Raw genomic sequence first — 26,767 nt, 5'->3', positions numbered from 1 at the left:
AAACCACCACCTCCCCTTTACAGCTAAACTTACCAATAAAGTGCTCTGGAGACATTCACTGTCTCCAGTTTCCTCTCACTCACTCCTCAGACCTTTGCAGTCCAGCCCCAGCCCAGCAAAGGTCTCTCCAAGATGAACCTCCACATCGTGAAGGTCATTGGGTGCTCCTTGGCCTCTGCATTTTACTTGGTATTCCCGGATTATTCTGTGCTACCGATCTCTTCCTCTTTCTCCAGACACCCTCTTCCCTCTCCTGCCTGCCCTTTCCTGATTTTCTCTGCTCACTCCCAGCCTCATTAGAGGGCCATTTATCTCTGCCAATCACCGTGAAGTCTGTGGTCTTTCTGACTTTGCGCTAGGCTCCTTTATATTCCTTCTGCACATGTGTCCTGGGTAACCTCATGCACTCTTAGGGCTTCATTCCTGTTTACATGCTGGTGAAGGCCAAGTCCATATCTTCAGCCTGGATAAGGGCCTGTGTAGCAGCTCTTTGCATGTATCCTGCTGCCTGCTGGACATCTCAGTTGGATGACCCTGTGTAAACACGGGATTCTATATGTGTAAAACTAAGCTTAGCTTGAAAGCAAGACAGAGAAGAGATTAAAAATGTGGGCTCTGAAATCAAACCTGATTCTGCCAGTTACTAGTGACGTTGCCATTTCTCATGTGTGAAATGGGAACAGTGATCTTACAGGGCCATTGTGAGAATTAAGTTCAAAGTGCCTAGAGCAGTGCCAGGTGTAGAGTGAGTCCCCCATGGTCATTAGCTTCGATGGGTGTCAACCTCTCCCACCTTGAGCACCAGCACTGCTACAGCTGCCACTCAGCCCCTCCTTCCCCAGTGCTCTCCTCATCTCAGTGGACCATCGCAATGCGAGTCGACTTCAGCCCCCGAAGTGCGCAGCTGCCAGGCAGGCATCTCACATGCTGCATCTCCCTTGATCTTGGCTACAGCCCTTTGAGGTGGGGCCTGTTACCTTCTTCAGCCTCTACGGAAATGAAGCATCCAAGGTTCAATAGCTTGTTCTGGTCTCAGGACACTAGAATTTGTATTCACACCTGCCTGGGCTCAGTCTCTTTGCAGTGACATTCTGCCTTCCCAACCCCTGTAGGAGTTGGACAGAAGCCTGAGGGTCATCTTTGACTTTTCCTTTCTCTTTCCACCCCCAGCAAAATGCCACCAGTTGCCACGTTTTGTCAGCTTGATCTGCTGAGTATTGGGAGAGATCTTCACTTCTTCATCATCTCACTAGGATAATAAATTCTGAGTTCTCATCTCTAATGTGATGTTTTAACAGAGCACCTTCTTTTTAAACATTGAGCACAGTGTCAGGTACTGTGCTAGGCAGGAGGCTACAACAGTCGGCAAGAGAGATGTGGTCCCGTCCCCACTGGGCTTCTGGTCTGTAAGTGACACTTATTGTGTGTGTCACACATGAGCATGGGGTTCTGAGCCCAGAATTTGGTAGTACCTAGGATCAAGGCAAGCAGTTGTCCTGGGTCCTGCTTTGTCGTCTCCTACTTAAGTTGCTGCCACTAACTTGTCTCTGCCTTCCCATATCGCTCCCCCACCCACCTATTCTCTGCAGGACACCAGCAGTATGTGTTCTTCAACAGCCCTGGCCCAAGACACTTTCTGTCCCCTCCTGTAGGGTCAAGTTCAAAGTCATTAACATAACATCCAGGGCTCTTCACTGTCTGGCTTCTGCTGTCCTCTTGAGCTTCATGGCTTGCTGCCTCTCCTATAGCAAGTGAAAATCTGGTTTTATTAGCTTTCCTTGAGTTTCTATATCATGCAAGAGAAAGAATGACCCAGATTAGATACACGTTTCCTCAGGAAGCTTGCCTTGATCCTAGATACTACCAAATTCTGGGGTTGGTACCCTATGCACGGCTCATGTGTGACACCCTGACCAATGCATACAGACAGGGAGCCTGGTGGGGACAGGGACCACATCTCTTTTACAGACTCTTGTAGCCTTTTACCTAGCACAGTACCTGACACTGTGTCCACTGTTTAAAAAATAGATACTCAGTTAAAATATCACATTAGAGATTAAAACTCAGAATTCATTACCTCCTTGAGACCATGCAGCTCCCTAGCAACAACTGCAGTAGTTGGCAGCACAGATTTTGTTACCGAACTTGGATTCAAGTCCTGCCTCTGCTGCTTACATACCCTAAGCCTCAGTTTCCTGCTTTGTTAAATAGGCGGGAGAAATAGGCTTTCTAAGTATGGAAGAACAAGTGAGAGAGATCACGGCGACTGTCAAACACAGAACCTGTGTGTGTAAACAATCCTCAGGTGGTAGGTTTCCATCTGAATGCCCAGTGCTCACTGTAGCACTTTGGACTGTGCGCACATGACAGTTTCAAAGCCAGGTCTCCTGATGGGTGCACCGAGCTCTTGTTCACAGAAAATAAAGAGTGAAGATAATTCCATTAGGGAAATTCTCAGGTTTTAAAAAGTATTTTATCCAGTGATTGTTTTTGGCTATGTGAATATCTCTAGAAAGACTAAACTATACTGAAGTATGAAGATATCAACTTGGGATCATTCCTAAGGTTCTTTTATCGTTAAATAAAAAGGAATGGTTACATTTTAATTTTAATGAAGTTCTAAACCTACTTAATATTATTGCATATGGGCTGGCCTTCATGACTGACAGATACTTTTCATTTATATTTATATGGCTGCTTTCTCATGCAGAAGGTACAGATTTTTTTCATTTGTCAGTAGAATAAGCATATTGTTATCTAACAAGTTTCAGTGAAAGATTTGATACTTTAATTTTATATCACAAATGTGAACATTGCTTATAAATTGAGTTAATAGGCAGTATTTTGGAAGCAGGCTGCCACGAGTTCATATCCTGGCTTCAGCATATATTACCGCTGTGACCTTGGAGAAGGTGTTCAACATACCCAAACTTTTGGATTCCTCATCTGTGAAATGGGTTATTGTTTGCTGCCTTCAGAATTTGCTGGGTGGACAGAGGGAGATTATGTGTAAATCACGCCACACAGCACATATCAGTTCTGCCTACAAAAGCCACCATACCGTGGTCCCAGCTGCCCAGGAGCCTGAGACAGGAAGATTGCTTGAGCTCGGGAGGTCCAGGCTGCAATGAACCGTGATCACACCACTGCACTCCAACCTGGACATCAAAGCAAGACCCTGTCTCAAAAACCCCAAAAACAAAGGCCACTGGACATCTTATTCTCAATATTACCCCACATTATTAAATTGGAAAGGGAGCTATTTGAAGTATTTGTTAGCTCATTTCTAAATAATTGTTTCCAATGTGGATTTTATGCATTATTCAAGGAAGAAGATTTATGGTGACTTTTTCTGTAGCAAGCTTTTTAGCTGTATCTGCCCTCTATCACAGCAGAAAAATGTATAAGCTTAAGAATTATAGTTCAGGGTTGGGAGGTGCTGGCAGTGTCTGACCCAACCCCAGTCCCAACCCTGAAAAAAAGCATAAAAAATAAATACGGCTTATGCTGCTTAATAAGAATAGTGAATCTTTGCAATAATTAAATAAATATTTGATAAGAAATCAGCTTGTGTTATTATTTTAGTGAGTTTTAAAATTCCCAGTGACCTAAATCCCTTTATTCTACAACAGTATGGTAAATCTATTCACAATTTCAGAACCCCCGACAGCTCCTATAGTGCAGAAGTATTAATTACAGAAGGAACTTCGTGAACCAACATGCAGCAAAACTATAAATCAGCGAAAGTCCTCGTTTGACTACTGTTTATAATTACTGTTGGTACTCAGTTGCTGTCATGACTGTGATTATCATGAGAAGTGTGTAGAAGTGTGAGAAGTATAAAACAGAGCTAACTTTTTGGAGTGTTTCATGAAATTATTGGGAAATGTGATATTTATAAAAAGATGTTTCTATTTGTGCATGGCTATTGGCATTTAAGTACCTTACTGCTTTTCTCCTGATATTCCTTCCTGTTAAATGTTTTCCTTAATTGATGTCTGTGGTCTCTCTCTCTCTCTACCTCCCTGGCAGTCTTTTCTCTGTAAAAGGACCCATCTGTCTAAGGTAGAGATTCTCCTTTTTTATGTATTAATCAGTGCTAAGCTGCATGGAATAGACATGCTTATCATTTAGAAGTCTTTTTTAACTCTGCTTCTTCAATACAGTTTTTGTTTGTTTGTTTGTTTGTTTGTTTGTTTTCCTTCAAGTAAAACTCATCCTTTTCAGCTTAAGTTCAAGCTCCCAAAAGTATGTCTAATTCGTAATCATAGTCCTAGAGCAAAGAATGCATTTTAAACTTGCTAATCCATGGTCATTAAAAGTAATACTTGAAAAACTGATGCTCTTTTTAATATATGACTCTGTATACAGAGAGAGAGAAAAGCTCTTTAGAAAAGTGACTAATTTTCATTTGATTTTATTAGACTTGAATTTGAGAGGCAGCAGCGTGAAGAACTTGAAAAATTAGAAAGTAAAAGGTAAGTCATATGGGGCTTAAGTTTCAACACACCTGTGGTGTGGATTCCTGTGTTGATATCCTGGACCGATTTGATATGTCTCCTTCAATACTTCCCTCTTGCTCTGTGTCTGTTATTTACATGTCTAATGACCCCAGGTCTTTTTTTTTCTTTTTTTTAGAGTAGTTGGTTTTTCTTCAAGTTAAAATTTTTTAAACAGTTAGTCTTCAAATATTTATGAGAAATGGGAAATAGAGTCAGTAGGCAAATTTAACATACCAATTAAATTTAATATGCCAAAATGTATTCATTTAAATTTAATCAAAAGTAGATCTTCTCTTAACAATATCCCCTGAGTTTTTAAAAAGCCTAAAGAATGACAATTTCCCTTCCTTATACCTCCCTGCTTTTCATACATCTTTTCTGATACTGTTTGGCTGTTTGTATTTCCCCATGTATAATTTGCTTCTATTCTTTGCTCACTTTTCTTCTGTGTAGGGGAGGGCAGGATCGGGGGAGAAATGGCCGTTAAATGGATTTGGAGAGTTCTTTGTATGTTCTGAAATAATTCTCTACCTGATAAAACTGTCTTTTCTCCTTTTCTGTTTTTCCTGTTGTATTTAACCAGCCAAGACATAGATAAGAGATGACAATTAGAGTAGAAACTAAGGCTATGGGAAGTCTGCAAAGTTAATGTTTATTTTGTAGGACCTGGAGTTTAAATGTCACAAGTAATTGGCTTAGTTTCCCAGCATCATCCAAGACAGGCGTTTGGTGGGTCAGGAGGAGGAGGCTGTGTGTTTGTACTCTAACTCTGCGTTCTTGCTTCGGAGGCCATCCCAACTCTAAACTTCAGTGCAGTCCCCAGTGGAGATCATTCGTTCTCCAAGAGAAAACACAACACATCACTCCCAACGCTCGCAAAATTATGCATTTGTATATGCTAATGGAGGCTCCAGTTATTTCCAGTGTTATGCACCAGTAAACTAACATTTTGGACCATTTGGTGATCACCATTTGTACCAAACTAGTGATTAAATGTTAAATAGTATGTAGTTTTTTAGCTGGAACAATGAACTGTCAATTGCCATGACTTTGATATTTGACCCCAATGAGATGAGGACAGCATAAGCATTTTTACTTAATGTTATCTTGTAACTGAACTTCCATTGAGTTTTAGTCATTGGGCTGAATAAACTTATTCACATTTAATTTAAATTGGGCATGGTTCTTTCTCTTTGAGCTCAGGGGTCTTTTAAAATTATATCATGCATAACACAGTATGATTACAAGCTCTACAAAGAAATGATATCAGAAGCCACTTCAGGAGAATAGGCAGATGATATGTTGGGTAGTTCAAAAATAAAAAAAATTAAACAGGATGCTGCTGAAAATTTAAGGGAAAGCAGTTGCTCTTCTTCTTCTGTGTTAATGGAGGCTTTGACCTGGTTGTATGTACACTTTCACAACATTTCAGTAAAGTTAGAGCAGCACTTGAACAATGATTAGATAATGACAAGTCAGTGCTTTGCATTTCAGGAAACTCATAGAAGAAATGGAAGAAAAGCAGAAATCAGACAAGGCTGAACTGGAGCGGATGCAGCAGGAGGTGGAGACCCAGCGCAAGGAGACAGAAATCGTGCAGCTCCAGATTCGCAAGCAGGAAGAGAGCCTCAAACGCCGCAGCTTCCACATCGAGAACAAGCTAAAGGATTTACTCGCCGAGAAGGAAAAGTTTGAAGAGGAAAGGCTGAGGGAACAGCAGGAAATCGAGCTGCAGAAGAAGAGACAAGAAGAAGAGAGCTTTCTCCGCTTCCAGGAAGAACTCCAACGACTCAAAGAACTCAACAACACTGAGAAGGCTGAGAAGTTTCAGATATTTCAAGAACTGGACCGGCTCCAAAGGGAAAAAGATGAACAGTGTGCCAAGCTTGAACTGGAAAAAAAGAGACTGGAGGAGCAGGAGAAGGAGCAGGTGATGCTCGTGGCCCATCTGGAAGAGCAGCTCCGAGAGAAGCAGGAGATGATCCAGCTCCTGTGGTGTGGGGAGGTGCAGTGGGTGGAAGAGGAGAAGAAGGATCTGGAAGGTATTAGGGAATCCCTCCTGCGGGTGAAGGAGGCACGTGCTGGAGGGGATGAAGATGGCGAGGAGTTAGAAAAGGCTCAACTGCGTTTCTCTGAATTCAAGAGAAGGCAGCTTGTCAAGCTAATCAACTTGGAGAGGGACCTGCTTCAGCAGAAAGACCTCCTGAAAAAAGAAATCCGAGAAGAACAGGAGATCCTAGACTGTTTAAAATATGAACAGGACAAAGAATCTAGATTGTTGGGAAAACATGATGAAAGTGTCACAGATGTCACCCAAGTGGCTCAAGATTTCGAGAAAATGAAGCCAGTGGAGTACAGGTTGCAATATAAGGAACGCCAACTACAGTACCTCCTGCAGAATCACTTGCCAACTCTGCTGGAAGAAAAGCAGAGAGCATTTGAAATTCTTGACGGAGCCCCTCTTAGCTTGGACAATACTCTTTATCAAGTAGAAAAGGAAATGGAAGAAAAAGAAGAACAGCTTGCACAGTACCAAGCCAATGCAAGCCAGCTGCAAAAGCTCCAAGCCACCTTTGAATTCACTGCCAACATTGCGCGTCAGGAGGAAAAAGTGAGGAAAAAGGAAAAGGAGATTCTGGAGTCCAGAGAGAAGCAGCAGAGAGAAGCACTGGAGCGGGCTGTGGCCAGGTTGGAGAGGAGACATTCTGCACTGCAGAGGCGCTCTACCCTGGGCATGGAGATTGAAGAGCAGAGGCAGAAACTTGCCACTCTGAACAGCGGCAGCAGAGAGCAGTCAGGGCTCCAGGCCAGCCTGGAGGCTGAGCAGGAAGCCCTGGAGAAGGACCAGGAAAGGTGAGATTGGGAAGGAAGGGTATGGCATACAGTGGGTGCCAAATGAGTGTTCATTTTTCACTCCTTATGTTATCACTTTTTTTTTAAGTTATTCTTTTAGTCTTTATATTCTGTAATACATAGGCAAATGCTTATATTTGCCAGAACCGAGAAAAGTACTCCTAAGCTTCTTGTATTTCTCCTTAGGGTCCTTGTTACAGAATTGCTGGCCTAAAGTTGAAAAACGCATGAACGAAAGCAAAGCTATTGTTCGTTATACCACTGACCCATGGAATGTGTGTGTTTTAATATTTTGGTAAATGCAAGACTGAGAATGTTTCCGCTTTGATTTCTCCCTTCCTTCTTCCATGTCTCCCCGGCCTGTCTCCTGCTCTTTTCCTTTCTTCTTCCCCTTCATTTCCCTCCTCTCCCTTCCCTTGCATCTATTTCCTCCTCCTTTCTCTTCCTGTGCCCTCTCTCTTCACTCTCCTTCCCGTTTCTTCCTTCCCTCCTCGCCTGTCTCTCTCTTGCTCCCTTTTTCCTTCTCTCCCTGTTTTCCTCCCTCCTCCCTCACCTCTTTCTATCTCTGCTTCCCTGCCCCCTTTCTTTTTTTTTTTGAGATGAAGTTTCGCTCTTGTTACCCTGGCTGGAGTGCAATGGCGTAATCTCAGCTCACTGCAACCTCCGCCTCTTGGGTTCAGGCAATTCTCCTGCCTCAGCCTCCTGAGTAGCTGGGCTTACAGGCACGAGCCACCATGCCCAGCTAATTTTTTGTATTTTTAGTAGAGACGGGGTTTCACCATGTTGACCAGGATGGTCTTGATCTGTTGACCTTGTGATCCACCCACCTTGGCCTCCCAAAGTGCTGGGATTACAGGCGTGGCCCCTTCCCTGCCCTTTCTTACCAATAGGTTCACGTCTTCTCCATGACCAGCATTTGTTGTAGTTAAGTATCATCCCTGGAGTTCATGGTTTGCATACAGGCTGCTGATTCCTACAACCTGTTGGGAATGAAAAATCATGACTTCCCCGTTCCCTATTGAGTCATAGTATTTAAGAGCAGGCCTCAGGACTCTGCGTTATCAGTCAGCTGAACCAACAAACAAAACTCCAGATGATTCTGAACACAGTGGGATGTTAGAACATGTGTGGTGATTTACTGATTGTTTTGTTGTTGTGAAAAATAAAACTAGGAAACGAGCACTCTTGTCATGTAAGGTAAGAATATTTATCTTCCTGGCCAGGCGTGGTGGCTCACACCTGTAATCCTAGCACTTTGGGAGGTAGAGGTGGGTGGATCACCTGAGGTCAGGAGACCAGCCTGGCCAACATGGTGAAACCCTGTCTCTACTAAAAATAATTAAAAAAACAAAATTAGCCGGGCGTGGTGTCGGGCACCTATAAACTTGGGAGGCTGAGGCAGGAGAATCTCTTGAACTCAGGAGTGAGTTCAGTGAGCCAAGATTGTGCCATTGCACTCCAGCCTGGGCAACAAGAAGGAAACTCTGTTTCAAAAAAAGAAAAAGTAAAAAAAAATTTTTTTTAAAGAATATTTATCTTCTTTCACCTATTTTCTGTCACCATACTTACCAGACCATAAGTTCTAAAAATAAATATTATGTGAATTTGAAAACACGTTTTCTGGAGCCTTGAAGACATGATGACAAGACTCACAGAAAGGCCAGCAGCCACCTGGTGTGCAAACACCAACCAGTTTAGAGACTTGCAAGAGAAATAGATATCCTGGTTCAGCCCCTTCCTATCAAGATGATAGGCTCTTCCTACCTTGGGCAGGATCTTTCATCATTGGGCCTCAGTGTCACCGCCTGCACAAGGAGAGGATGGATGAGATCACAGGATCACGATCTGGGTCCAGGCTGGAGTGCAATTGTGTGATCATAGCTCACTGCAGCCTCAAACTCCTGGGCTCCAGCAGTCCTCCTGCCCCAGCCATCCAAGTAGCTGGGACCCCAGCTGTATACTACCATGCCTGGCTATCTATCTATCTATCTATCTATCTATCTACCTACCTACCTACCTGTTTTTAGAGTTGGAGTCTCCCTGTGTTGCTCAGGCTAGTCTTAAACTCCTGGGTTCAAGCTCCCTATTCAGTTGAGATCTTTACTGAAGCCCAGATTGGAGAGCTGAAACCCTGCCCTCTCTGCAGTATTCCACCCACCCAAAGCACCTCCTGAGGGGGCTGCAGCAGAAGTCCAGTCTACTGGCCTGGAGACCCCACCTTGGCATTTAGCAGATGCGTGGGGCCAGTTGCTCATAACAAGGCAAGAGCTACTCAGAAGTCTTACTGTTGCCTTCCCCCATCATTTTGCCTGAAAAGGTCAGGACAACCTCCATTGAAATGATTGGCTTATGCTATGGATTATATTTACCATCATTGCTCTCTGGTGGTTCCCTCAGGCAAAATAGGAACAAAGTAACAATCAAAAACAATAATGCTGTTATTTCATAGAAATAGGTTGGAGGTTTAAGAAAATGATTGCAGGTATGTCACGTAAATGACATTGCTGGACAAAGATCCAGCCCCAGGAAATTTAAAGTATCGGAGGGCACACTCTCAAGGTGTAGCCTGTGGTGTATGATAAGAATGCAGCATGAGCTTCTATCTTGATGTCCTTGCCTTTTGTCAGCCAGCCACTTAGTATTAATACTGTATAATAGCAGACGCAGGATTGCAGTTTCCACAGGAGCAATTACAGAATGTGAGTGTTCCCCAGAAGCCAAGCAAAGTGGGCTGTTAGCTTCACGAGTTTCATGAAACAGACTTAGCTAAGTCCTAATTCAGGCCAACGAATTCTGGGCTCTCTGCTGTGACTGCGATGCCCCTGCAGCTTTCTATGGGAATTTCTGTTGTGCTTCATTTTCTCCCAGGGTTCTCACAGCTAAGCCAGGATTTACTGTGCAGCCTGACTTGGCCCCTTGTAAAATTCCACAAGTGCGAAATATTAAATTCATGCAGACTGGACTGGACAAGAGTGTCCTGGACTTGGCTCTCCTGTTGCCTTCTCAGTGCTTTATGAACCAGGTTTAATCCATTTTCCTGCCTTTTTTCCCACCAGCTGCTCATGCTAGCTGCCCTGTTGACGTGGATCAGGTAACGCAAGAAAAAAACTCTCCTGTCACCACAGAAGGGATAACAGAGACAAGTTAATACTCACACTTAATCCCATCTTCTTGTCAGAGTCCTTTAATAATGAGACAGTGATGGTAACAGTCACGATGCAAACCATGAAGAGTAACTCTGTGTACCTCAGATCCTGCCTTAAATGCCACATGTGCATTGTCATTTACTCTTCCAATGAAGAGTGCCATCACCTCCAGTTTACACATGAGGAAACTGAGGCCTGCAGCGGTCGTATAACCATTGGGGATTAGTGTCACACAGTTAGCAAGTGACAGAGTAGCAAGTCAGATCTCGATCTCCTCATCACCTCATCATCGATCTCTGAGCCACTTAGCCCTCTAGTCTCCTGACAAACTGTCTGCTACATGGGAAGGCCAGCTTGTCCCTTGCCACCCATGTAAATCTCACTCAGGCTTCAGGATCCCAGTCCAACCTCCCTTTGCTCTGTGGAGTCTTTTGCTTTAGCCACTGGCCCTGTGCTGAAAGACAATTCTTAACAACCCCAGCAGGAGTTTTCTCAGCTGTAAATGTTGCTAATTGCCTACCTATATCCAGCTCTTTTTTTTTTTTTTTTTTTTGGCTATTGATGATACCTTATTAATATTGCTCCCCAATTCTTTGCCCACCATGAGGCCTCTGATATCTTTTTTTTTTTTTTTTTTTTTTGCTTATGTCTTCTCTTTTGAAAATACTGTATGTTCTGCAAGCTGATGCTCTAGAAATACTCGCTAAGAAAGGGCCAAATCACACTGGGCAAAGCTGTGTGTGGGTCCCATGAGTGCTTACCCTCATGACCCTATGATCTCATGTCTGAAAGTCCAGGACTTGGCTTTCACGTTCAAAATAGAGTGGTCAAATTGCTGCTGGTGACACCAGAGGGCTGGCAGCATCATGGTGTGTTGGCATCTGAAGCCAGAATCTCTGATTTTTTAGAGCTGAAGCAATTGAGGGAGATTAGTTGGTCCTCTCATTTGATCCATGAAGAAATAGAGACCCATGTTTAAAGAACTTGCCCAAGTTCACACACTGAGTGGACTGCAGTCTCAATTCTTCCTCGGTGTATCAATAGGGTATCGTCAAATTCACTGCCAAGCCCGGCCATCTGGCCTGATGGCCCTGTATTCAAGTTTGCCTGGGTCAGTGGGGACATGACCTTAGACACATTTGACCTCCCATAGACGTGTCGTTTATCTCTGGAGGTAAATTTTACGGTTTATTTTAGTGTGTCATGGAACTCAACCTACTTTCCTAGGCCAGTCTCCCCTGCTTTCCCTTCCCACAACCTCTGCCTTAACCCAAAGTGAATGCCTGGTTTTCATGGCCTTGCCCCATTGCTCATATTGCTTTCTACACTTAGATAATCTTCTGCCATCATCTCCAAATGCCAACATTCCCACTGGCCTCTGGAGACTCAACTTAGAACTGTGTTGACTATGATTCTCCTAGACTGGTGGTTTTTAAAACTCTTTAAAACATTGATCTTTTTTAAGTATTTACCAGAACCCCGATAGGTAGTCTACAACCAACTATTGTTGAAGCAGGAGTCAGGGCCTCAGAATCCTACACATCTACCTCAAGGACTTGCTTAGAGCACAGTAGAGAGGTCTTTGCTCTTGATGGTCAAACTTACTCTACCCTCTGGATGTCTGTATTGCTCACCCTGGACACTTCTTCTGGTCCATTGGTATTTTATGTCTTGTCTAAATGGTCTGTAGTACCTTTTCTATTAGAATGTAAAGCTCTTTGCACATAGAGGACAGATCTTGATCTCCCTTATTGTCTAAAACAATGTCTCACACAGTAAGGAAGCTCAGGAAATACTATTAATGAATGAATTATCTGGCTTCCGTCTGTATAGGTTAGAATATGAAATCCAGCAGCTGAAGCAGAAGATTTATGAGGTTGATGGTGTTCAAAAAGGTCATCATGGGACCCTGGAAGGGAAGGTGGCTTCTTCCATCTTGCCATTCAGTGCTGAAAAATCACAGCTGGTTCCCCTAATGGATGCCAGGTACTAGACATGAAAGTGATTCCATGCTTTTCATTTGATGTAATTCAAGGACTCATTGTTTCTCTATTGACTGCTTTGTAACTGGAGGGCTTTATTAAGGGCAACAAGTAAGACATGTGCTCTAGATGTGCTCTGGCTTCATCTGCCATTGCCCTGCCAGTCGTTGGGTAAGGGATCATTTCAAGAAGGTCAAGGACTTGAGAACTGGCTAGCCAGATCCAAGGAATCTTGTGGCAGGTACGGTTGTCCCTTGGTGTCTGCAGAGGATTGGTTAGAGGACTGCCCTTTGATACCAGAATCCCCACATCCTCAAGTCCTCCTGTCAGCCCCCTGGAACCTGCAGTTAGGCAAAGTTGGCCCTCCATATATGCCCTCCACATGTTCTCAGTCTGTGTATACTTATGGATGTAGAACCACTAATAGGGAGGTCCAGCTGTATTTATTGGGAAAAAAAAAATCCACATATAAGTAGATCTGTGCTATTCAAACCTGTGTTGTTCAAGGGTCAAGTGTGGTTTGTGTGAAAGGCTGGATGAAAAGTTGCAGGGAAACCAGCTCATTCAGCACAAAGTGAGGCAAGGCCAGGTTGACAAAAACAAAGGCCTAGAATTAACTTAATTGGCAGTTACTTTATACGCCACTGATTACAAATAGATGAAGTTTGTTTTAAAAACTACTAGTATATTCAGAATGATTGTGAGTATAATAAATATATATCTGATGTTAATTAAGTGATTTTTCAACTTAAGTGGCACTATATATTGCTCTGTGGCTTAGAGCCCTTTGAAAAATCAGCTTAATTATTCTTTGCCTATAAGAAAACAATGATTATCTTTCTTTACTCCATTTAACCATGGGAGCATTTGAAATTAGGCAGTCTTGAATCCTAGATATTAGGAGATGTATATTTGGATATCAAAATGTACTCAGAATGGCATGAGCCTCATATTCCACAGGCTGGTTTCAAATTTAAGTGAATGTCAGGAGAGATAAGTGGTAAATGGCCTTCACTCATGTTCAGTAGCACATGATTTTATAATATTGAAAGATAAACACTGTGATTTATTTGGGCTCTTTTACCTAAATTTTAATCTCTTTACCTAGCATTTTAGAAAATCATTTCTCTGTAGTCAGTAGTATAGAAACGATTACAGGGTTATGCATGTGTTTATGCAGATTTACTTATTTATTTAGTGAGAATGTGCTAACATATAAACATGGAAACCATTACATTTAAAATCATCCATCCTTCCAGGTGTGGTGGCTCACGCCTGTAATCTCAGCATTTTCGGAGGCTGAGGTGGGCAGATCCCCTGAGGTCAGGAGTTCAAGACCAGCCTGGCTAACATAGTTAAATCCCTTCTCTACTAAAAATACAAAAATTAGCTGGGCGTGGTGGCGGGCACCTGTAATCCCAGCTACTTGGGAGGCTGAGGCAAGAGACTTGCTTGAACCTGGGAGGCGGAGATTGCAGTGAGCTGAAATCACATCACTCCACTCCAGGCTGGGTGACAAGAGCGAGACTCCATTTCAATAATAATAATAATTCATCTAATCAGTATCTGTAGAATTGGAGGAGGGGAGTCTAGAACAGAATGACTTCCATTTGGGTAGTGTATGCCCCTAGAAAGATTTTCAATCAAGGTAAAATTCTCTAGCCTTTCTGGTTCCTCCAGGTGGAATCACCTAAAACATTTAGGTGGAAATGCCAGAGATTAGACTGAAATCCACTGAGGTGGTCAAGGCTGATAGTTTTGCTTCGTACAACTTCACCTCCAGTTTATGAGATACCAGATAATAAGCTGACATTGCTTCAAAAGTCAGCTGTTTTTGGCTTCCTCTGTTTCCTGGCCCTGTCCTAGGCATTTTGGAAGGTAGAGACCTTTAAGATGTGGTCTTGCTGGCCAGGTGCAGAGAACCCATTCGGAGAGACAAGACAGACTGGAAATGATGCAAGTGTGCAAGACGTTGTTCAATCTGAAGGAGAAAGATTTGTAGAGAGTATGTCCACCTCTTTTGTTAATCCTCATACATGGCCTGGAGATGTAAGAAATAACTATCATCTGTACTATCCTTTTCTTTTTTTTTTTGAGACAAAGTTTCACTCTTGTTACCCAGGCTGGAGTGCAATGGCATGATCTCGGCTCACCACAACCTCCACCTCCTGGGTTCAGGCAGTTCTCCTGCCTCAGCCTCCTGAGTAGCTGGGACTACAGGCACACGCCACCATGCCCAGCTAATTTTTTGTATTTGTAGTAGAGACGGGGTTTCACCACGTTGACCAGGATGGTCTCGATCTCTTGACCTCATGATCCACCCGCCTCGGCCTCCCAAAGTGCTGGGATTACAGGCGTGAGCCACCACGCCTGGCCTGTATTATCCTTTTCTGTATGAGGAACACAAGTCTCTGCGAAGGAAATATTCTGTCTTGGAGTCAGATCTGAGATTGCAGAGCCTTCTGAAGCCAGTGACTGATTTTCTCCCATCCTGCAGTGGGCATTCCACTAAGGACCTGAATGGGATCACTTATCTCCTTTCCATTCTCAGTATTCTGTAACTTATCCAGTTCTACCTTATTTGGGCAAAACCCAGACAGTGAACACATAGCACCAGATTTCTTGAACAAAATAAAAATGAAGTTCTCAAGTTGTTGTTATGTTTGGCATTTAGAATGAGATTGCTCCCTGCTGTGAAAGCAATAGTAAAGAAAGGATCTCAGAATGTCCTGTGTGGTTAGAAGTGTCAGATCTACTCCATCTCCATTGCGTTTCAGGATCAATGCTTACATTGAAGAAGAAGTCCAAAGACGTCTTCAGGATTTGCATCGTGGAATTAGTGAAGGCTGCAGTACATCTGCAGATATGAAGGTAAGCTGAAGGAGCCAAGTAACAAGTAACATGTTCATTCATCTTTCTTTTCTTTCTTTCTTTTTTATTTATTTATTTTTTTTAGACTGAGTCTTGCTCTGTTGCCCAGGCTGCAGTAGCACCATCTTGGCTCACTGGAACCTCCACCTCCCAGGTTCAAGGGATTCTCATGCCTCAGCATCCCAAGTAGCTGGGACCACAGGTGGACCGCCACCACACCTGGCTTATTTTTGTATTTTTAGTAGATTTCACCATGTTGGCCAGGCTGATCTCAAATTCCTGACCTCAAGTGATCTGCCTGCCTCAGCCTCCCAAAGTGTTGTTATTACAGGCATGAGCCAGCCCACCCAACCCATTCATCTTTCAAGATGACCTTGAAGTTAAGTTTTTGGTGATAGTGCTGGGGTCTTTTCTTACTGTTTTCCAGTGAGAAAATTAAGATGTGGAATGTTCTAGAAAAAAATATTAAATATTGCTTGGGCAGGGTGTAACAGTTTATAAATAGTACTAATTCGAGAGTAACTTTATTTTATACTTTTGTAATTCTGTGAAAAGTTTTAAGTGACTATAAAGTCTACAATGCTTTTTAATTCTATATGCAACATTCTTCTTCCAATTTCCACATTTATTTAGTTTACTTTTTAAATTATCCAAAGTAGAAATAGAATTTTCACTTAAAGAAGATACATATTTGTGACAAGTCTATTTAATTGAAAGAAAGACAATGCATTTCTATCCTGCGAATTAAGAAATGGCCTAAGGAAATCTTGTTTTTAATATTATTCTTAGAATTTTAAGATTAGGAGTAAATGGTTCAGTTCTCTGATGGCAGATGTATCAATAGAGTCCATGTTTATCTTGAGGATATAAATTATATAGAAGGGGTGTCATTGTTGAATGACAAGTATGTTTGTTTAGAATTTCATTCCCATAAATACTTGTAATCAAATCAGTCCTCCGCCCCATGAACTTGCTATAATTTAATATAGAGGGCTTTTTGTTTTCTTTTCAGGATAATGAGAAACTTCACAATGGCACCATTCAACGCAAGCTAAAATATGAGGTAGGTAATGATTTTTCAGATTGATAGGGTCGCCTTAAATTATGGCATGCTCATGTGATTAAATTTTCTTAATGTTAAGTTGCATAATTAGAATTTTAAAGTCCCAGTGAGATTAATGGCTAGTAGGGAAGGCAAGCTATTATATGGACTTAAAATTAAACGGAATCCTGCAGGTTGAAACTGCTTTGACTTTATTTGAATGGCATGTAGCTGTGGTGGAGCTTTGCCCCATTTTTCATTTGTAACAGTATATTTTCCCTTGGTCTGCATTGAAAAGGCAGCATTATGTAATCGGAATCAGATATAGGGTTTGGAAATGAAACTGAGTACTCCTCAGTGTTTTTAAAACCCTGTCCATTTTATAGACTTCAAGTTGGCAGTCATACAAAGGAAATACTCTTGATTGATAACTTGTATCTCTGGTGGATTGTCAAACCAAGGTTTATTTGGGCATGCAATTTGTAAGGTTTCACTTGTATTTGCCTCCACTGAGAGGCATGTCCTTCCCATATATTCCTAAATTTAAAAAAATCAAACCCAAAAGAATAGTAGGTAATGGAAATTTTCCAGATGGTATCCATACGTTACTGAATAGATAGCAGGAAGTGGATGTCCACAGAGGCTGAGCTGACTTTGGCTGTGGCCACACCCTCCTGCCAGTCATCAAGTAATGATGTCATCCTCATCCCCCTCCTCTACAGAGCAAGACACTAGCTTTCATTGCTTTGCGTACACAGTGCCTGGCACATAGCAGGCACACAGCAGGCCTTCCATGGTGATGACTTGTAGATAACAGTTATGATAATTAGGGATTCTCATGGAACAAACCAAAAGGAGAGAGAAATGTGGCCTGGGTTAGAATGCTGGGGCATTTCTTTTGGCCTTGCCATCTGAGTTTCATTAAGTTTGCCTTGATTTTTTCTTTTTGCATTTTGGGCATGATTAGAGACTTATTTTCATAACTAAATTTGACCTTCTAAACCTTGAATCAGAGGGCTTGGGATTTATTTCAGGGAAAATGAACTATTAGATCAAGAAACGGGTCCTGTGGATCAATCCCATACAATGTATTTCTATCAAAATACTCAGTGATTTATAGTATATATAATAGGAAAATTGATGTTCTATGTCTGAATCAGATCATTGATTCTTAAATCATGTATCAATACAAATGGCTTAGACTTTTGATTTAACCTCTGAATTTAATTAATCTATCCAATGAAACCAATGACTGCAAGAATCATCCTATGCAACAGAGTCACAGAAAGACATACCACATCCCCATTTCAACTTTTTTTGACACCTTGAACAGAAAAGGCAGTTTTGCCCAGCATGGTATCTTGACCTGCTTCTGCCCAGAGATGCCACTGACACTTCCAGACTCATGAGAGAGGAGAAGAGGGAGGAGGATCAGAACGACCACTGGGATCATCCTGTGCTGTGGAGCATCTCAGGCCTTAAAACAACTTCCTCAGCATCGCAAGAGAGAACCCACCAGCACAGGGATCAGTCCTCAGTACCCGAAGTATTGCAGGACAGTGAAACCCAATATTGTCCTCCTGAGGATGCTGGCCATTGTGAACCAAAATGTTTTAATCTACCTGAAATCTCTTTGTTTAATGAAAGTAACACCAATGATGCAGAAGGTTTTCAGAATAAGTCAGAAAATTTCAGTGACCTGATGACTCAGAAAGATGAACACAGCTTGAGAGTCAAGTCCAGTTGGACGTTGCTGCAACATACATCCCAGGAAGTGTCTATAAATAATGGAGGCAAGCAGGCCAGGCAAGGCAAGGTGCTCTGCTTGGTTCTGTCTGAAGACATTTCTCATGAGGAGAGAGCATCCTGCAGTGCCCCACAGAGTGTACTGGCCTCTGAGTTTTACAGTGAGCAGCAAGGTAAGGAAGAATTGGATGCTAAAAAAATGAGCTCATCAGAGTCACTGATAAATATCAGGACAGAAGGAAACAATGGACTGGGATATTTTTACCACAAGTTCTCAGACCTTTATAAAGATACCAGCAGTCACCTCCTTCAGGCTGGCACAAAGGTGATCAGCCAATCCAGGCTCATGGGAAGTCTGTGTGCCCCGAGGGGGCTCCCCTCCAAGGTAACAACATTTGTCAGAAGCCTGCCATTTCTGAAGCACTTGGCCCCACACATGCCCTTCAAGATTGACGTGCAGTCGACAGAATCTCGTTCTCTTGAAGCTCGGCTTGTCAGCAATGAGAGCAAAGCTGCGGGGAGCCTGAGGCCAGCAGAGGGTGTGGCACCTTACCGGGCCTCTGTCTCTGCAGCCGTAGGTTTACCACATTCCTTGCCAAGCTCAGTTTTTCGCCTGGAATATGAAGATGCTAGAAAGTGTTCTGCATTTAAGCAGAGCCTTGTGCAATTCCCCGACCAAATGCTGAAACTTCAAGAGTGCCCATTAAAAGACCTTCTTAAGCATGTGACTTGTTCTCTACCAGAACCTTTGGGCAACCTGAATGAAGTCAGAGGCATTTACTGGCTTGCTGTTGCTAACTGCACAGCGCCTGACCCCCAGCCAGCGTGTTTGCTCCTGCTTCAGTCAACTTTATATGCTTTGGTCCTGTCAGATAATCTCCTTGGCTCAATGAGCATTTTTCATGCTCTACCTCTCTCTGGTCTACAGGAGATTCAGATTGGCTTTGCTGGACAAAGCATTCGATTCCTGAGCTCTGCAGAGGGTCTTTTGCTCACTGTGTTCAGTTACAACAAACACCTCTCTCAACAGCTCTGTCGTGACCTCCTGTGTGTCCTGATGCCAGAACCTGATGTCGCTGCCTGTGCCGATCATCCCTTGCTCCAGCAAGATCTGGTTCAGCTTTCTCTTGATTGTAAAGCAGAAATCCCTGAATTAGTTTTGCCAAACAGAGTTCAGGTGTCATCCAAATTCCAGACTATCATGGTTGACATGATTTACTTTCTTCATGGAAATATGGAAGTCAACGTCCCTTCCCTGGCAGAAGTTCAGTTACTGTTCTACACAACAGTGAGAGTCATGGGTGACTCTGGCCATGACCAGTGCCAGTCGCTAGTCCTTCTGAACACCCACATTGCACTAGTGAGGGAAGACTGTGTTTTTTATCCACGCACTCGGTCTCTAAACATACCTCCTCCAGGTGCACAATTTGATGTGATCAAGTGCCATGCTTTAAGTAAATTCAGATGTGTGGTTGTTCCAGAAAAGAAAAATATATCAACAGTAGAACTTGTCTTCTTAGAAAAACTCAGACTTCCGGTGGATTCCAGAAATAGTCCATCTGAGCACCTTCAGGCAGCCCCAAATGTCCAGTCATTCACCACCCCATTGGACCTTCAAGGCAGTCAGAATGTCACACCTGAGGTCTGGAAACTTACTCTCAGTTCTCAAGATGAGGCTCTTTGGCTAATCTCACATTTGACAGGACTCTATGGAGGAGACTTTTGAAGATGCGTGCCATGTATTTTTGAGATCATTAATAAAATAAGCATCAAAACAATCAAGGCAATATGAGTATCTCTGTTTAGCTAATTGAATTGGAACTGGACAAATGCAGACTTCTAAAATTGAAAATGTAAATATTTTTAACGACAATAAAATAAAAATAGCTAATAGCAGAGCCCTGTTAAAATATCTTTATCACCACCTTGCTTCATTTTCTCGAAACTCAGCTTGTAAATTTGGGTCTGCCTCATTGTTTGTGAGGTGATTAAAGCATTTCTGATTGGCTTAGTGTTGATTTATAGTGTGGTGGCTTGGAAGCTGTCTGTGCCTGCTGGATTCTGGCAGGCTAATTTGTGCTGCCTGAAAAGTGCCCAGTCTGGCAGTGACCTTCATTGACAACCTTGGTTTCAGCTGTGATTAGGATAGTTATGTAGCAGAGCATATTAGTGATGCGTCAAGCTTCCTGTGAGGACCCAGGGATTTAAAGTGTCCTCCCATCACCATGGCATGTGGAATCCAGAAAGCGATGCCTGCCCTGCAGTGTCTTCCTCAGTTCACTGCCTTTACCTCCTCCTTTCATACTTCTTGATGTTTCCCTTCTCACCCTTGTGATTTCGGCTCCTCACTTGTTGGTGTAGTTTTGACTATTCCTCCTAACCCCCATCCCCCTCCACCACCATATTCCAGTTCTTTCTCAGAACTTTTCTCTCTCTATCCTGTAAGTCTCTTTCACCTCAGAGTCTCACTTTTTCTCCTGGCTTGCTTTCTGCTGTCTTGTCGAATATATAGTCCCCTTAGAGGCATTCAGCACTTTGTCCTGGCTGCCTCCCTCTGGTATCTCACCCAGACACCACTCATACCTTTGATCGAGGTCTCCTGCTGGCCCTAGCTGGTCAGTTTACTGGCCTCCCTTCTCAGGCGAGTTCTCCCACTGCATCTGCCCTGGGTGGGGTTTCTCTCTCCATGAAGCTTCACCCAGTAGTCAGCTGCCTCCTCCTACCGCAGCTTCAGACTGTGGCTCTTCAGGGTCTCTTGCTTCTCTGATCAACCCTTTCTTTTCTGTCCCCTTCAGTTCAAAAATCCTATCAGGTTACACATTTCCTATTTGTTTTTAATTTCATCTGACCCTAGTTGCTCTGCCACTGTTCTCCCCTCTCAGGTGTGTGTTCATCTAAATCCAGAGTTCTCAGATGGAAGGGGAAGGAGAAGTGCTTCTGTCTTGCTCTGTCCACTCTCCTTCCACTCTCAGCCAAACCATCCTTATCCCGCGGTAGCTCTCAGTGGATGTTGGACACAGTTGAGTGAGTCAGTGATTCTGTTAAGCTGTTCATTTTAACCCTGGCATGGAAGGGGAATTTTCTATTCTGGTTAAATCTTTGAATAAGTACAACATAAATGTTGTAGCACCTTCTTCATTTCTGTTCCTAATCAATGACAGAGATGGTGTTAAAGCTTAACACACACAGAAACTTACCATCTTCCTTTGGCCAGGAAGTGCCCATCTTCCTTCCTTCCCCTATCGGAGGGAATGACAAGCTACCTACACTGGCTCCACATTCCCACCTGCTTTCCTCTACCTAGCGTTGCAGACATGAACAGGAGAAGACAGGGAACTGGAGAATGTGTTACCATCCACAGACTGGTGGCTGCTGCCTTGCGTGCTTCTGACCAGTGGAGGCGTTTTGTTTTTTTGAGGCAATTGGATTCTCAAGTTTTTAGGTGGAGTATGGTTTTGTCACTTACTCCCATACCTAATGCCTTACTCCTTATACCCGAAGGCTTTTAGCTCTTTGATTTGGACGTCATTAAAATGAGTCACTAATTTGTCATTATCTTGGTTGGTAGATCATCTTCCATAATGAAAAAAATACTCCTAAAATGTACCGAGATAATCTTTTAATATCTTATCCACACTATTTCTCTTAATTTAATTTTTTACTTTTTAAAACTAATATATTTTGCTTTTCTTTTTTGTAATTGTTCCACTCAGTATTTTCTCATATTTTCTTGATAAGGAAAACAGAATTATACTGCAATAGTCTTATCCAAATTAAAAAAAGAAAGAAAGACAGTTAATGATTATGAGGAGCAGAGGAATAGACTTTAAGATGCCAGCAGAGGGATGCCATGGTCAGGAAGAAGGGAGTGATAAATAAACAGTACAGAGTTTTAACGAAGAGTGTTCAATATTAGATAGATGTGCTTATTCGCACAGCTGTAGAAGTGTAATTCCACCATGTTGTAAATCATAGTCTTTAGGATTTCTCAGAGATGGAACATGCAGCAGATATGAGCATTTCATAAAAATCGAATCACTCCTTATAATTTCTGCAGTCTGCTTTATGATCTAAGAAGGCCACAAGGAGAATCATGTTCAGATCATACCATGTAGCAGAAGCAGCCTGCAGCATTCAGATTCTGCATGTCACTTCTCTCACCTAAGCATGCTTTGTACCTTGAGATAAAATATAGTTCCTGGGTGTGACAGTTTGATTTACTCTCTGTGAAATAAGCATTAAGGTTGTCGTGTTGCCCATGGAAGCCAATGGAGTATTGTTGGTGCAGCCATCTACTGTGGCTGCAATCCTAGCAGCTCCCTCTTCTGTGGCTTCAATTCTAGCAGCCCCCTCTGCCCGCTTCTTCAGGAGTTCTAAGCCCATGGCACCCCTAGAGTGGAGCAGCTATGAGAGTCTGAGTATTCAACCTACTGTAACGACATCTCGGCTGTAATGAGTTACTGACTCAGAAAAAACTAGATGCATACATTCTTGGTTATGTGGCATTCTGCATTGTTATAATATAGGCATAAACATTTACATTGTGGGACTTCTTAATGCATTCTAGACAATAGCTCTTTGAATACTTTTGAAATAGTGATTTCATCTGAATTTGATTAAAATCCACTTTGCACACAGCTACCTGTTTTACAGACTTGTGGTTGGCAGGATGAATTTATTTAGCCTTTGTTGAAAAACATTTCAAAACAGTGTGTCTCCCTGTTCTCATTACTTTAAAAATGTGCATGCATCCCTTTGGAAGAGAGTACTTAAGCCTTCCAGCAGTAGTAATTACAGAAATGTTTGCTTACATTTCAGATGATTTAAAGCTTTGTATGATAAATAGAATAGAGCCACTTTTATTAATGCTTCTTTGATGATCGACCAGCTTATTGGATAGACCAGTTGCTAATGAGGTCGTTTTGTTAATTTAGTTACACAATTTCCAGTTTGTAGCTTAGGCAACTCTGCCACATTCCTTAGAATATCTACTGTGACAGATGTTGTATCAGTCTGCTATTGCCAAATAACGAACAGCCCCCTACATTTCAGTGGCATATTTTAAAACGCTGTTATTTAATGCTGCTGCTTTGCAAGTAGATTGGAGTGACTGTACTGTAGGCTGCAGGTCATCTGTAGCTCAACCAGGGTCGGTCTGCTCCACACATGTCATTCTGGGATCTATTCAGAAGGGGTAGTAGCCATCGTGCTGATGTCAGAAGCACAGAAGGACAGTCCTGTGAGCCTTTGCCTGTGTCTGCTAACATCTCATTGGCCAACACAAGTCACACAACCAAGCCCAAAATCAGAGGTCAAGGAAGTACCTTCCATCCATTCAGGCCGTGGTGAGACTCTGGGTATTTGCTACTACAACAGGGAGAGAGGAATTGGAACCAGTAATTAATTTTCCATGGAAGTATTATGTCAAGGTTCCCAAAGCTCTATGAAAGATAAGACTCAGATAAAATTTGTAGGACTTCTCCCTAATGGAAACATTCAAGTACTGGGAAGAGTGTATCCTAGGACTTTTTTTTTTAATTTATTATTATTATTTTTTTAAAGATGGGGTTTCACCATGATGGCCAGGCTGGTCTTGAACTCCTAACCTCAGGTGACGCACCCACCTCGGCCTCCCAAAGTGGTAGGATTACAGGCATGAGCCACTGCGGACTTTTTAAGTTACCCAGTTCAGTCTGAGTACCTCCATGGGTGGGCTGATTGCTTTCTACCTCTGAAGCAGTTTATTCATGTGGAACTGTTGTTACTGTTACACCATTCTTTCATAATCTCCCTTATTGTCATCTCCATCTGCAGAGTCTGTTGCAGAATAAAACAAGTGTATTTTGCAATCTGCATTATACACAACCCTTCAGAGAAGACACTTCTCATACATCTGCCTCCTCTGATTTTTCTCCTTTACCTCCAGCACCCTTCCGTCTCTCCACTGTTTCTTACACATAGATTTTCCAAACTACCACCGTCAAATCTCTTGTTAAGGATGCACTGTTGTAGTCTCACACCTTCTTTATGAGGAATGGAATTCAATAAACCAGTTCATGAGAAGGAAAGAGATTCTAAGTCACTCCTCCTGCCTTTTAATATCTGGTTAAAATCTTTTGTTGCTTAAGGTGAAGTAGGTTATAAGGATGACAGCAATCCCAATTACTATTTATATTGTGGTTTATAATTTGTAGAATGTCTTGCTCATGTTTTGTTTCTTTTGATACTTATGGTGATCCTGCTGCAGTACCGGAATTCACATTGAACTTCATTTCAGATTTGGAAGTTTTGAGTCAGAAAGGATTACTAGGTTGAGAATTGGGACTTAAATCTAGACTTTTCTACTCTAGAATATATGTATTTGTCCACGATGCCAAAGCCATTTTGTAGTCACTGTTATTCTTGACATTGGTCAAATTTTTAATTGATGCTTTATAGGAATGACTATGCTAGAAATATGTATTTACAAGTATCGCTAAGTTGATACTTTTCTATTTTTTTGAGACAGAGTCTCACTCTGTTGCCCAGGCTGGAATGCAGTGGCACAATCTTGGCTCACTGAAACCTCTGCCTCCTAGGTTCAGCTACTACTCTCCAGTAGCTGGGATTACAGGCGCCTCCACAATGCCCAGCTAATTTTTGTATTTTTAGTAAAGACAGGGTTTCACCATGTTGGCCATATTGGTCTCAAACACCTGACCTCACCTGATCCACCCGCCTCAGCCTCCCAAAGTGCTGGGATTACAGGTGTGAACCACTGTGCCCGACCTGCTAAGTTGATTCTTAACTGACTTATAAATTTGTTTTCTTGGACTTCTAGACATTAATAATTATTTCTCTCTGTATGAGTCATTTTCAAGGATTGCCTTACAAGTTTCTTTTTAATTCCTTTTATTTTCTTGCATGGATCTTATTTCTTCTCTTTGTGCTCTGCATTTTTAGCTCCGTAAAAGAAAGTTAAGACACAGTCATAGCGTGAATATGATGCACATATGTTTGTATGTTTAGTTTTGCTTCCTTAGCTGGAAGTGAACTAAGCGTGTTCCACGGAAAACTGATAAACTGAATTACCCCTTCCATGCCTGCCCTTTATTTTCTCCTGGGCCTTAGCATTCAGCGTGGTTTGAACCAAAGCTAGGGCTTAGCCAAAAATCAGTGAGAGAATATCAGTGGTACTTTTCATGTTAATCAATGACTGTACAATTATAATGGAAGGGAGAACATCCGCTTTTCCCTGAGAGTCCTAAACTGTCTGTATTCGTGCTTAATAATAAGAGCCACTTAGCAGTTGTTGCTGCATTATCAGCTAGGCATACTAGACCCCATGTTTAATCTTTTTAAAATCAGTCATTTATTGATACATTTTTCAGAGATGATAGCCACTTAAGATAATGATCTTTGGTGATCTAGAGAAAAATAGTAACATTTTTTGTAGTTTCGAGTTGAAACATTCATCCAGTATGTCAGTATTTCTAAACCTTGAAACAATGTTTTTCAGCACTGATCTATGTAGAAGAAATAATTGATTCTGGTAAGAATCATGGATTGGAACTGTCAACTAAACCCTTTAGATTTTCCCAAAGGCCACGAAACTTAAGGTATTCTTCAAGTACCAATGTCCAACAGTGTGCCGCTTTGTGGGTAACTTATCCTTCAGGATATATGTCAAAACTTGTATTTTTGTTTCCTGATGTGAGTCTTCTGAACTTACTTTAGAAATGAGATAAGGTTTGCACTGTTTCTCCACACCAGGCTGTTGTTAAGTCCCGTCCTTCACAGGGATGGACAGGATGTACCTGTAGCATATATGGCCACATCTTGGCAAAATCCAATTCACTTGGATTTGCCAAGCCTTCATGATAGTGTAGTGTTAATTAAGACAAGATCCCCTCATAGCAAAGGCAGGCTTCTCTACTGGAAATGGATAGGAACCTGCCAGGCTATTTACTGTATCTATCATTTGTGCTTGTTCATGCATGTTATCTTTGTTCCCTGTTTCTTACAACAAGGCTCATGTTTGAGGCTATAACAAATCTTCATCATCTTTTTCCCCAAAACTCCATTTTCAAATTGTTGTAGCCTGTAGGTACTTGAGGCACAATAGCTCTAATTAGAACTATCAGTATGGTATGTGTGGTTGAGAAAAGGAAGGATTAGAAATATGTGCTGTGATTGGAAGAGGTCCAGGAGAATTAGTAATTTTGTTAAATCTAATAAAAAGCCAGGTTTGCCTGTATTTCAGAAGCAAAGCTTGGATATGGGCTCCTGGAGATTAGATGACAGTCCTTAGGCCTGACCTCATCATGATCAGTGTATACTGAATTTGACCATCTGGTACATAATTAGAACGTTTAGGGGCAACTGTTGATGACTCCCTGAAGATTTGGACCATTTCATGTTTCTCTGAGAGCCCACAGTGATCTGAGTGGATATTAGTGCCTCTTCCTGTTCATTTCCTCAGTTTGTTCCTTTTGAAGGAAATATCCTGAGTAGTAAAAGAAGACTCTGACCTGAGTATTTACAATGTACCTTATGTTCTACCTATTTCTTTCAGCTAAGGACTGGACTACAGTGTTTCACCAAGAGTGGGAATGTAGCATATTTGTAGACACAGAGCATTATTTC

General features: G+C 42.2%; 1 protein-coding gene across 28 annotated transcripts in view; it reads left to right on the top strand.

Moving 5' to 3' along the window:
• The window catches only part of KIF16B (kinesin family member 16B), a 295,534-nt gene that overhangs the window by 178,367 nt on the left and 90,400 nt on the right, over positions 1-26,767 (top strand). For 8 of the 28 annotated variants that reach the window (XM_008995788.4, XM_008995787.4, XM_035298396.3 and 5 more), the window contains exons 18-23: positions 4,033-4,065; positions 4,425-4,478; positions 5,997-7,355; positions 12,335-12,487; positions 15,261-15,354; positions 16,367-16,417. In XM_008995788.4, coding sequence (XP_008994036.1) covers positions 4,033-4,065; positions 4,425-4,478; positions 5,997-7,355; positions 12,335-12,487; positions 15,261-15,354; positions 16,367-16,417 — 1,744 coding nt within the window. Of the gene's footprint in view, positions 1-4,032; positions 4,066-4,424; positions 4,479-5,996; positions 7,356-12,334; positions 12,488-15,260; positions 15,355-16,366; positions 16,418-17,729; positions 20,039-26,767 lie in introns of those variants that run through there. The other 20 variants (XM_078371414.1, XM_003732816.5, XM_078371409.1 and 17 more) reach the window with 8 other exon arrangements.

The sequence above is a fragment of the Callithrix jacchus genome, chromosome 5 (genome assembly GCF_049354715.1).
Source record: "Callithrix jacchus isolate 240 chromosome 5, calJac240_pri, whole genome shotgun sequence".
Classification (NCBI taxonomy): Eukaryota; Metazoa; Chordata; class Mammalia; order Primates; family Cebidae; genus Callithrix; species Callithrix jacchus.
Note: the sequence above shows the minus strand (reverse complement) of the source record. Positions and strands in the feature narration are given on the sequence as shown.